Source organism: Lissotriton helveticus, chromosome 1_2 (genome assembly GCF_964261635.1).
Source record: "Lissotriton helveticus chromosome 1_2, aLisHel1.1, whole genome shotgun sequence".
Taxonomy (NCBI): Eukaryota; Metazoa; Chordata; class Amphibia; order Caudata; family Salamandridae; genus Lissotriton; species Lissotriton helveticus.
In genome coordinates this window covers 418330160-418342183 of record NC_136058.1, presented here as the reverse complement: position 1 = coordinate 418342183, position 12024 = coordinate 418330160, and the positions used below count along the sequence as shown (strand labels likewise).

At 45.9% G+C, this 12024-nt stretch overlaps 1 protein-coding gene across 1 annotated transcript in view; it reads left to right on the top strand.

Annotated features, from left to right (window-relative positions):
- Positions 1-12024, top strand: part of LOC144807280 (uncharacterized) — a 326964-nt gene that overhangs the window by 189965 nt on the left and 124975 nt on the right. The window contains exon 5 of the mRNA XM_078673111.1: positions 9012-9025. Within this exon, the coding sequence (XP_078529237.1) occupies positions 9012-9025 (14 nt within the window). The remainder of the gene's footprint in view (positions 1-9011; positions 9026-12024) is intronic.

The following is a 12024-nucleotide window of genomic DNA, read 5'->3' as shown; positions in this document are numbered from 1 at the left end:
ACAAAAACGATAGGCAGCTATACAAATAAATAGAAAAGCTGACCTTGTTTCTGTCTGATCAATTTCTAAACCCATAATAACCATTTTAGCAGTCAATTTTAGGGTAATCCCCAAACTATTGTTCAAAAAATATTCAACATCAGAAATATATTGAAGAAGTTTGGGGCACTTAAAAAACATATGAATAGAATCAGCAGCTGTTTCATCACAACGTTTACACTTATGATCGTTGCTACTTTTCCATTTAGCCATCTTTATCGGAGAATAATAAAGATCATAAATTGCCATAAAGTGCTGGCTTTGCAGCAAAGCGTTGAACAGCCGAGTCGATAATTGAATAGATCTAGTTATATCAATATTCTCCGTTTCGAACTTCCTTTGCCATTTATTCTCAATAGCAGTCAGATCATCATCCATTTGGTTAATAACCATCTGATAAATAGGCCCTATTTTTTTTTCCTTCTGCTTGCTTCTAAAATATTATTTTTACTCATACAAATATGATGAATAAAGCCCTTTGAGTCCAAGAAACTGCGTATCTGAAGGTATTTAAAAAAATCCTTTCTAGGTAGGTTATATTTTGTTTGTAGACTAGAAAAAGAAACAAATAAAGTATCTTGATAAAGATCTCCCAATTGACGGATACCTGCAATGTACCATCTCTTCATAATTTGATCTATAAAAATTTCAGGAAGCATGTGATTATTCAAAATTGGAGAATAATAATTCAGATAATTTAATCGGATAACTTTCTTTTTGATCTGGCGCCATATAGATACTACTGTTGACATAATTTTAAATTTAGTCTTCTTATAATAGCTAGGTTCTATAATTTTAACTAGACATTGGGAAACTTCCTCGCCTAACAACATCTCATAAATTGAGGGGTTAATTGGTCCATCCAGAATAATGTCGGGAAATATTAATATGCCCATATTTCTTAAAGAAATAAGCCAATAGTATAAACGGAAGTTGGGAATCCCCCATCCACCCTTCATTCTCGGAAGAGAGCACCATCTTAAAGCATGCCTAGATCGCCGGTAACCCCATAAAAACCTAGACACCATTCTGTCTATTTTTGTAAAATAGGATGCTGAAAACAGGAGGGGGATTGTGCGAAATAAATATAAAAATTTGGGAAAAATCAGCATCTTCAAGATATTTGCGCGTCCGTAAAGAGAAAAGTGTAGATTATTTAATCTTTCCAACGTGGTGTTAGAAGATTTTAACACTGGCTCAATGTTAAGATGCACAATTTCCTCGATCTTAGGGGAGATAGTAATCCCAAGATATTGGGCTTCTGAAACAAAATCCAAGTCATTAGGGCGGCCACTTTCAGAATGAATCAACTTAGTTTTTGCTAAATTTAGTTTGTAGCCCGACAGGGTTCCGAATTCTTCTGCTAAAAAACTAATTTTTGGTAATGCGAGACTGATGTCTGAGGTAGTAATGGCAACATCATCTGCATACGCAAATATTTTAAATGTATTTTGTCCAATCGTGACCAGAATGATACCTTCTTCTTTTAATAATTTGCGGAGAAAGGGATCCAAATATATAGCATATAGCAAAGGGGAACAGGGGCAGCCTTGCCTAGTTCCCCTTTCTATCCTAAAAAACTCTGATAATGTATTTGAAATCCTTATAGCAGCTTTCAGGTAGTGATATAACGCCTTAATTGCATCTATGCATACTTTAGGGAAACCCATCCAGGCCATAACAGCCCATAGGAACCCCCAGGTGACCCTGTTGAACGCTTTTTCAGCGTCCAACAGGGCCACCGCAACCGGAGATTTTGAGGCCTGCGCCCAATCCAATAAAGCTATCATTTTTTTGATGTGGTCCGTGGTATCCCTTTTAGAGATAAACCCATGTTGCCTTATGGAGACCAGGGAGGGCATCAAGTCGTTTAATCTGTTAGCAAGGATTTTAGAGAAAATCTTGCTATCGGCTGAAATAAGAGAAATAGGTCTATAAGATCCAAGCTCTTCACGATCCTTTCCTTTCTTTTTAAATATGACAATAGTGGGGAGAGCCCATGACTCAGGAGGATTGCCTGAGAAAGCTAGCTGAAATAGCTTAATCAATTCTGGTTTTAGCATTCTCCTGAACACACAGTAAAATTCTAAGGGAATATTATCAGGTCCCATTGCCTTGCCGATAGCCAACCCCATAATGGCTGCTTCAATTTCTTCCCAAACGATTGGGGCACTGAGTATCTCCTTCTGCTCTTCAGATAGTTCTGTTTTATTAATGCTTGCCAAGTATTGTGCTGTCTTTTCTCCCAAATCTGCCCCTTTGTTGGACTGATGGTATAAGTTTTGGTAGAATTCATTGAAGGCTACTAATATGTCCTCTCTAGAAGTCCTGACATCTCCCCTAACATCTCGAATTTTCAAAATTTCATTAGATATTGTTTTTTGGCGCAGTCTCTGCGCTAATATTTTCCCTGTTTGTTAGTTTAATTCGTAGCTTTCTGTTCTATGTTGTCTAAACTCAGATGCCTCTCGATCGGCAATATGGGAATATACTATGCTACAATAGATCGATTTGGGATTCTTCGATATGCATATTAACTTTGATACTTTCAGCTAGCTTTTTTTCCGCCTTTAGGACCATATCACAATCATTTTGGAATTTCTCTCGTTTACTTTTGTGTAAAAAATTTGAATATTTTAGAGTTTCCCCTCTAACTACAGATTTGAATGTGTCCCATACAATTGGGATAGAAGCGGTTTCATTATTGATGGGAAAAAAATCCTAAATGACTTTGGTCATAAATTGTATGTAGTCCTCTTCAAATAATAGATTCCTCTGATATGACCAAATTGCTTTAGGGACTTCCCCGACCAATGGTAAACAAAAACTTGCTATTAGTGTATTATGATCTGATAATAGTTTTGGAAGAATCTCCATCGTTATTGTTTTAATAAAAACTTGAGATACAAAGAAATAGTCTAGACATACATATTTCCGGTGTGGGGCAGAGAAGAAGCTAAACCCAGGATCTTTGGCATGGAAATTAGCCCATTATCAACCACTAAATTCTTCAAAGTTCTAAACGTCCGTGGTTTAGATCCATTATATTTATTATTTTGTCTCTTATCGAAATTAGCTTCAAGATTAATATTGAAGTCCCCGCATATAATGATGGGAAGGCTACACAATGCAAGCTCTAAGTTAAAAAAGTTTAACAATTCAGAATCGTCTAGGTTAGGGCCGTATACTGTATAAATCATAATTTTCGGTTGAGACAATAAAAGTTCTGCGGAAGCCCACCTCCCCCATTTGTCCGCAGTTGTTTTAAGACATAAACCTACATTTCGTTGCATAAAAATAGTGACCCCTCTCTTGATCCCAGTCTGTTTAGTACATATTAACAGATCTAATCCTAGATTTTTTAGAAGTCCCCTTTTATCCCACGCAACATGGGTTTCTTGTAAGCAAAGTATATCGATTTGCAACAAATATATCATTTTAGCCAAAATCCTCTTTTTCTTAGCATCATTAAGGCCATTAATATTCAATGTACACACCTTTATTTTCTTACCCATTTGAGAAAAAATAAAAGATCAGTTAAAGGCCGCCAGACAGAGTGAGATAAAGGAGCCGGGAGTGTCTGGGGTGGAATAAAGAGCCATGAGGTAGAATCAAGAGTGAGATAAAGGAGCCAAGAGTGTCTGGGGGTGGAATAAAGAGCCATGAGGTAGAATCAAGAGTGAGATAAAGGAGCCGAGAGTGTCTGGGGTGGATTAAAGAGCCACGAGGGGGAATCAAGAGGGAGATAAAGGAGCCAAGAGTGTCTGGGGGTGGATTAAAGAGACATGAGGTGGAATCAAGAGTGAGATAAAGGAGCCGGGAGATTCTGGGGTGGATTAGAGAGCCATGAGGTGGAATCAAGAGTGATAATAAGGAGCCTGGAGTGTCTGGGGGTGGATTAAAGAGCCATGAGGTGGAATCAAGAGTGATATAAAGGAGCCTGGAGTGTCTGGGGTGGATTAAAGAGCCATGAGGTAGAATCAAGCGTGAGATAAAGGAGCTGAGAGTGTATGGGAGTGGATTAAAGAGCCATGAGGTGGAATCAAGAGTGGGATAAAGGATCCGGGAGTGTCTGGGGTGGATTAAAGAGCCATGAGGTCGAATCAAGAGTGAGATATAGGACCCAGGAGTGTCTGGGGGTGGATTAAAGAGCCATGAGGTGGAATCAAGAGTGAGATAAAGGAGCCAAGAGTGTCTGAGGGTGGATTAAAGAGCCATGAGGTGGAATCAAGAGTGAGATAAAGGAGCCGTTAGTGTCTGGGGTGGATTAAAGAGCCATGAGGTGGAATCAAGAGTGAGATAAAGGAGCCGGGAGTGTCTGGGGTGGATTAAAGAGCCATGAGGTCGAATCAAGAGTGAGATATAGGAGCCAGGAGTGTCTGGGGGTGGATTAAAGAGCCATGAGGTGGAATCAAGAGTGAGATAAAGGAGCCAATAGTGTCTTGGGTGGATTAAAGAGCCATGAGGTGGAATCAAGAGTGAGATAAAGGAGCCTGGAGTGTCTGGGGGTGGATTAAAGAGCCATGAGGTAGAATCAAGAGTGAGATAAAGGAGCCGGGAGTGTCTGGGGTGGATTAAAGAGCCATGAGGTGGAGTCAAGAGTGAGATAAAGGAGCCTGGAGTGTCTGGGGGTGGATTAAAGAGCCATGAGGTAGAATCAAGAGTGAGATAAAGGAGCCGGGAGTGTCTGGGGTGGATTAAAGAGCCATGAGGTGGAATCAAGAGTGAGATAAAGGAGCCGGGAGTGTCTGGGGTGGATTAAAGAGCCATGAGGTCGAATCAAGAGTGAGATATAGGAGCCAGGAGTGTCTGGGGGTGGATTAAAGAGCCATGAGGTGGAATCAAGAGTGAGATAAAGGAGCCAAGAGTGTCTGAGGGTGGATTAAAGAGCCATGAGGTGGAATCAAGAGTGAGATAAAGGAGCCAGGAGTGTCTGGGGTGGATTACAGAGCCATGAGGTGGAATCAACGTGAGATAAAGGAGCAGAGAGTGGCTGGTGGTGGATTAAAGAGCCATGAATCAAGAGTGAGATAAAGGAGCGACCCTTGACCCTGATCCAGGCAGGTCGCTCCCCACGCCTCACATCTCTACCTGTCTGTGCCCATATCCCTGATCTCGCTGCTGCCACGAGTTCAAGGTCCCCCTCCACCCACTGGCCCCTGCCTGCACCTCATTCCTGGTGGCCCAGTGGTGAGCCGTAAGTATTTGTGTGCTAGCTCTGTTCCTTTTGGCCAGTTATTTCTCTGCTGTTGTATTACTTTTTGCGGTATCTGTTACCCACTGTTGTATTACTTTTAAGTACTCTACTGCTGTATTATTTTGTTCCCACTGTTGTATTTCTTCTCTTTGTATTCTGTGCTTCCACCCGTTTTTCGCTCTGTAGCATTTCAGCATTCCAGCCTTCCTCTCCCCTTCCCGCCGCTGGGTCCCCTGCAGCCCCTACCCCCGCTTGCCCATTCGTCCCGCTCCCGTCTCCCAGCTGCTCCTCCCTCCCACCTCCCCTTCTAATGGCCACCGTCCAGAAAGCGAGCCGAATGCAAACCTGCCTGCGCTTGTCCGCGCCTGGACCGCGCCCAGCGCCAGACCCCCTAGCCCCCCCGAATGCCACGCTGCCTGCCGCCACTACGACACCAGCACCCTCCATGCACTCAACGCCAGCCGATCATACACCTGATTCCTGGCCACCCTGAAGCGCACCCAAGTACCCTTCTCCTGCCGGATCTGTAGCTTCATCAGCCTCCAAGCCGCCGCCTCGCCCACCGGGGTAGGACGCCAACACCTCAGATGCAAACTACTCAACACCCGCTCTGCCCACAAGCACGCCATCGAACTCTGGGACCTACCCGACTCATCCTCCCTGGACCTGGATGAACCCCTCCTCTGCACCAGACATTCCCATAGCCATCCTGGACGGCTACAAGATCACACGCAGGTACCGTACCAACAGAGCAGGAGGAGGAATCACCATCGTCCACAGGAACACCCTCAGAATCTCGACCAGCACCGACGACACTCTCAGCGCCGCCGAACATCAGCACTTCCAGATCCACATCGATCCCAATACCACCCTTAGAGGAACCCTCATCTACAGCCCCCCCCCCCCCCCCGGGCACAGTACAGCGACTCCATCCCCGACTTCGTCAGCATGCACGCTCTTGCATCCATGGACTACATCCGCCTTGGAGACCTGAACTTCCACCTCAACAGCAACTCTACCACTCTGCTCGACAACTTTGACAACCACGTACTCAAACAGCTAGTCACGACTCCCACCCACTCCGCCGGACACATGCTCAACAGCATCTTCTCCGCCAGCAACTACGTCACCTTCAACCACACCACCAAACTCCACTAGACCAACCACCGCTACATCCGCTTCACCTTTGAGAAACCCACCACACACAACGGACTCCCCGCTGCTGCTAGAGCAAAGTCACCGAAGACCAGCTAATCACCACCCTTGCCCGAAACCCACCAACTGACACTGCCGACACAGACACTGCGGCCCGCAACCTCAGGCAATGGATCGACGACTGTGCCAACACTTTCGCCCCGATCAAGAACCCCTCAAACAGACGCATCAACAGAAAATCCATCTGGTTCACCGCCGACCTCCACTCATCCGAGCAGACCTGTAGAAGGCTCGAGATGAAGTGGCACCACGAACAGACACCACCGGACAGCAATGCAGCCTTAAGAGCGCCATACGCAGACATCAGCAACTCATCCGAACTGTCAAAACGACTTCCTTCAAGGAACGCTTTACAACTACGCACACAACAACAAAGAGCGCTTCAACATCATGAAGGAACTCTCCAACTCCAACTCCAACTCCCAACGACATCCTGCCATCGCAAGAACTCTGCGACTCCCTAGCCACCTTCTTCCACTGTAAGATCGCAGACATCCATGACAGCTTCAACAACCAGGCCCCCCGACTGCCAACGACACCTCAGACTCACCACCCCCAGCCACACCAACCCCCTGCTCTCCTCTACCCATGTCAACGATGACAACACCATCAAAAACATGAACACCATCCACTCCGGCATACCATCAGACCCCTGCCGACACCACATCTTCAACAAAGCAAGCTCCACCATCGCAACCCATCTCCGCAAGATCATAAACAATTCCTTCGAGACTGCCACTTTCCCGGAGAGCTGGAAGCACGCCGAGATCAACATCCTACTCAAGAAACCCAAGGCGAACTCTAAGGACCTCAAATACTTCCGGCCTATCTCCCTACTCCCGTACCAGCGAAAGTCATCGTGAAGATTGTCAACAAGGAACTGACCCTCTTCCTCGAGGAGAACAACATCCCGGACCCATACCAATCTGGATTCCACAGTAACCACAGCACCAAAACTGCCCTCATTGCCACCACCGATAACATCAGGAACCTGCTGGACAACGGAGAAACCGCAGCCATCATCCTCCTGGACCTTTTGGCCACCTTTTACATCGTCTGCCACCACATCCTACGCACACGCCTCCACAACGCAGGGATCCGCAACTAAGCCATGGACTCGACCACCTCCTTCCTCACTAGCAGAACACAGAGTGTCCGCCTCCCTCCGTTACGATCTAAAGCCACCAAGATCATCTGCAACGTTGCCCAAGGATCATCCCTCAGCCCGACACTCTTCAACATCTACATGGCACCGCTCACCCACATAGCCCGATCGCATGACCTCAACATCATCTCATATGCCAACGACACCCAGCTGATCCTCTCCCACACCAAGGCCTCCACCACCGCCAAAACCAACCTTCACGAAGGAAGGAAGGCCGTCACCGAAAGGATGAAGAACAGCCGCCTGAAACTGTACTCGGACAAGACAGCTGCACCCTGTCCACCTGGAACGACGTCTGAATGCCGGTCACACTGCGAGCCGCACCGACGCCCACCGACCACAAACGCAATCTAGGGTCCATTCTGGACTCATCGCTGTCAATGACCCAGCAAGTCAACGCTGTATCCTCCACCTGCTTCAACACATTCTGCATGCTCTGTAAGATCTACAGATGGATCCCCACCGGAACCAGAAGGACAGTCACCCAGGCCCTCATCACCAGCAGGCTGGACTACGCCAATGCCCTCTACACAGTGACCTCAGCCAAACTCCAGAAATGACTACAATGCATACAGAATGTCTCAGCACGCCTCAGCCTCGACATCCCCCGCACAGCCACATCACATCCCACCTGAGAGACCTGCACTGGCTCCCCGTCAAGAGGATATTCTTCAAGCTCCTCACCCACGCATACAAGGCACTCCATAACACTGGATCAGCGTACCTCAATAGACGACTCAGCTTCTACACCCTGAACAGCCAGCTTTGCTCCGCTGACCTCGCCACCATCCATGTGTGGGTGAAATACCCCCTCCGTCCTCAGACCCCATCCACTGAGTGAGAGACCCCTGTGTGGGTGAAATATCCCCTCCATCCTCAGACCCCAACCACTGAGTGAGAGACCCTGTGTGGGTGAAATACCCACGCCATCAGACCCCATTCACTGAGAGAGAGACCCCTGTGTGGGTAAAATACCCCCTCTGTCCTCAGACCCCATCCACTGAGTGAGAGACCCCTTTGTGGGTGAAATACCCCCTCCATCCTCAGACCCCATCCACTGAGTGAGAGACCCCTCTGTGGGTGAAACACCCCCTCTGTCCTAAGACCCCATCCACTGAGTGAGAGACCCCTTTGTGGGTGAAATACCCGCTCCATCCTCAGACCCCATCCACTGAGTGAGAGACCCCTCTGTGGGTGAAACACCCCCTACGTACTAAGACCCCATCCACTGAGTGAGAGACCCCTTTGTGGGTGAAATACCCGCTCCATCCTCAGACCCATCCACTGAGTGAGAGACCCCTGTGTGGGTGAAATACCCCCTCCATCAGACCCATCCACTGAGTGAGAGACCCGTTTGTGGGTGAAATACCCCCTCCATCAGACACATCCACTGAGTGAGAGACTCCTATGTGGGTAAAATACCCCCTCTGTCCTCAGACCCCATCCACTGAGTGAGAGACCCCGGTGTGGGTGAAATACCCCCTCCATCAGACCCCATCCACTGAGTGAGAGACCCCAGTGTGGGTGAAATACCCCCTCCATCAGACACATCCACTGAGTGAGAGACCCCTGTGTGGGTGAAATGCCCCCTTCATCAGACCCCATCCTTGAGCGAGAGACCCCTGTGTGGGTGAAATACCCTCTCCATCAGACCCATCCACTGAGTGAGAGACCCCTGTGTGGGTGAAATACCCCCTCCATTAGACCCCATCCACTGAGTGAGAGACCCCTGTGTGGGTAACACCTGTTGGTTCTGTCTCATGACTTTATTGTGACTACAACCTGCTTCTTTCCTTCTTTTATGAGTGAGCCCCTGAAGGGGGAGGTGGACAAGAAAGCAGCAGAGAAATGCAAACCCTGATGTGGTGCAAAGCAGCGGGAGAGAGTTGATTGTCGGAGGTATTCATTGCGGCGAGGTCCGGCCCGTACAATTGCTGCTCCTCGAGGGGTATCAGTTTTATTCAAAGTGTACTTTATATTTTATTAATAGCGCTAGCGCCCTGCCAGTGCTGCTGTTCCTAATACTTTCAGTGCCAGTTTGTGACCTGAGTTCTTTGTACTAAATAGTAAAAGGTTGTGCTGCTTATTCACAGCGAAACCGTCTTCTATGCAGCCCCGGGTATGTTTTTGCTTACTGGAGTGGCATCGTTCAAGAAGAATGGAAAATATCTTCAATTTGTAGCATTCCTTAAAAAGTAAACATGTATTTAATTGCAAATTGTCCTTGATTTATGTGTGGTACAACGTTCTCGTTGTGCGCTCTCTTTCCTCATGTAACTAGCGTGTGTGGCAGAGCTTTTTTTTTTTTTTAAAGACATGCGAATACATTGTAGGTGTCTTATTCCATTGTTGTAAAGACAGAGGCCTCATTTGTCCCAATTGTCTAAGCTATTCAGCTAAGTTGTGCCAATGTAGCTTTGTTTTTAGACTGAATTAATCTATTTAGTAAACAGGTTCTCTTGGTTTCTTCTAGCGAACTTAATTCAGCGCAGCTCACGTGCTCAGTGTCTATGTTGTAGCTCTCCGTGACAGCAACTTCTGAAAACAAATGTGTGCAGGGCCCTTCTGTTCACCTGGGCAGTGTGCGGGCTCTGCATTCACATCATAATGTTATGCAATTATTTCATAACCTGTTACAGAGGCCTGCTTGGGAATTGTTTAGCAGTGATACGAGTGTATTTAATACGGAACCCTCTTGTTTTGCACGTACTCCGGTTCTTAGCTACATGACTGCGTTTTTGTCTAAACGATTGCATTTTATTTTCCATGGGCTGTTTCTTTAGTACATTGTGGCGTCTCGAGGTCACCTAAAAGTGATCATGGGAGTTCTGTACTTCGTTTTCATGTTACACCTGACCTAGCGCTGTGATCCGTACTGGAGTGTGCACGTGCCCTGCTCTCCACATGCGGCCTAAGCAGAATATTGCTTGTAAGACCTGAACTCTTCTGTTTTTATAAATGCCAAAACAAAAACCTTGTTTGAAAAGCAGTATGAAGACGGAAAAGGGAGAAATGGTCCCTTAAAAAAAATGCAACATATCTTAAAAAACATATCTTTTTTAAGTCTATCAATAGTCTTTTTTCCAAATTCCTGTGGAATAAGCGTAAGGCTAGAGTCTCTCTCCTCCGTCTTCAACAACCTAAACATCTTGGTGGTGTCAACTTCCCCAATATCTCACGCTTTCATTCTGCTTTTACTCTCAAGCAAATTTGGCCTTTTCTTGACACCTCGTCTCCTCCTATTACGGCTTGGAGCTCTCTGGAATTGGCTCAACTTCACCCCTTCTCCTTCCTTATTGCCTCCAATCTTACTCAACCACCTCCTAAGCTACTTTCTCCTATTTTCAAACACTCCAAAGCTTTAACACTTGCCCTTTTTCGTTCATTCTCTGTACCATCTACTCTTCATATGAATACCCCGCTTTGGTATAATAAATCTCTTAAATTACGCAATCGTGCGCTCTTTTGGAAGGAATGGATTGACAAAGGAATTCTCACTTCCCGCCATCTTATTTCTGACAATTCCTTATTAACCTTTCCAGCACTTCGTGACTCCTTCGGTATCTCTAACAAATACTGCATACACTTTCATGAACTTCTGCCCAAACTATCCACTGTTATCCTACACAACACTCCTTCATCCTCTTCACCTCCCCTCCTTGCCTCTCCACCTAACTTTCAGGTTCCCCTTAAGGCCTCTGCTATTTATAAATTACTTTCTTCCTCACTTATTGACAGGCCTAAAACTAATCTTGAACTTATCTGGGAATCGGACCTCAATCAAACTTTCCCCTCACTTACCTGGGACTCTATTTGGTCCAAACTTCATTCCACCTCTCGCTCCGCTAGTACCACACAAACCCTTTATTTTTTTTATAATAGATTATTTTATTCTCCCTGTGACGTGTTTAAATTTGAATTGTTAGACACTAAGAAGTGTTGGTCCTGTTCATGCACTCCTGGTGACTTTGTTCACATGTTTTTTCTTTGTCCTAAGGTCCAACTTATGTGGTCCCACATTTGGTCTACACGGAAGGACGTGAACGAGGAATCGCCATGCTGGGAGGACCTTAGGATTGTAGGCATTAGCCTAAAAAGAAATGTTTTATTACTGAAGAATTATATTTTTATACCACGGACAATGTACACATTTTTGAAACAGGAATTTTCGACGTGAATTAACTCATTTAGCCTTGAGAAAGCCCCGGCGCAAATCGCCAAGAGGGGGCGAAACACGTGTCGGCTGTCCTTATCGTATGAATTAAAATAAAGAAATCTTTCTGCAAACAGAGATGTTCTTGTCCTTCATATCACGAGCGGGAAAAAACGGATATTAATCCTGGCAAATTAAACCAATCTTATGTGGAGATCACACTCACAACTTCTCAAAACTCCTGGTGACTTTGTT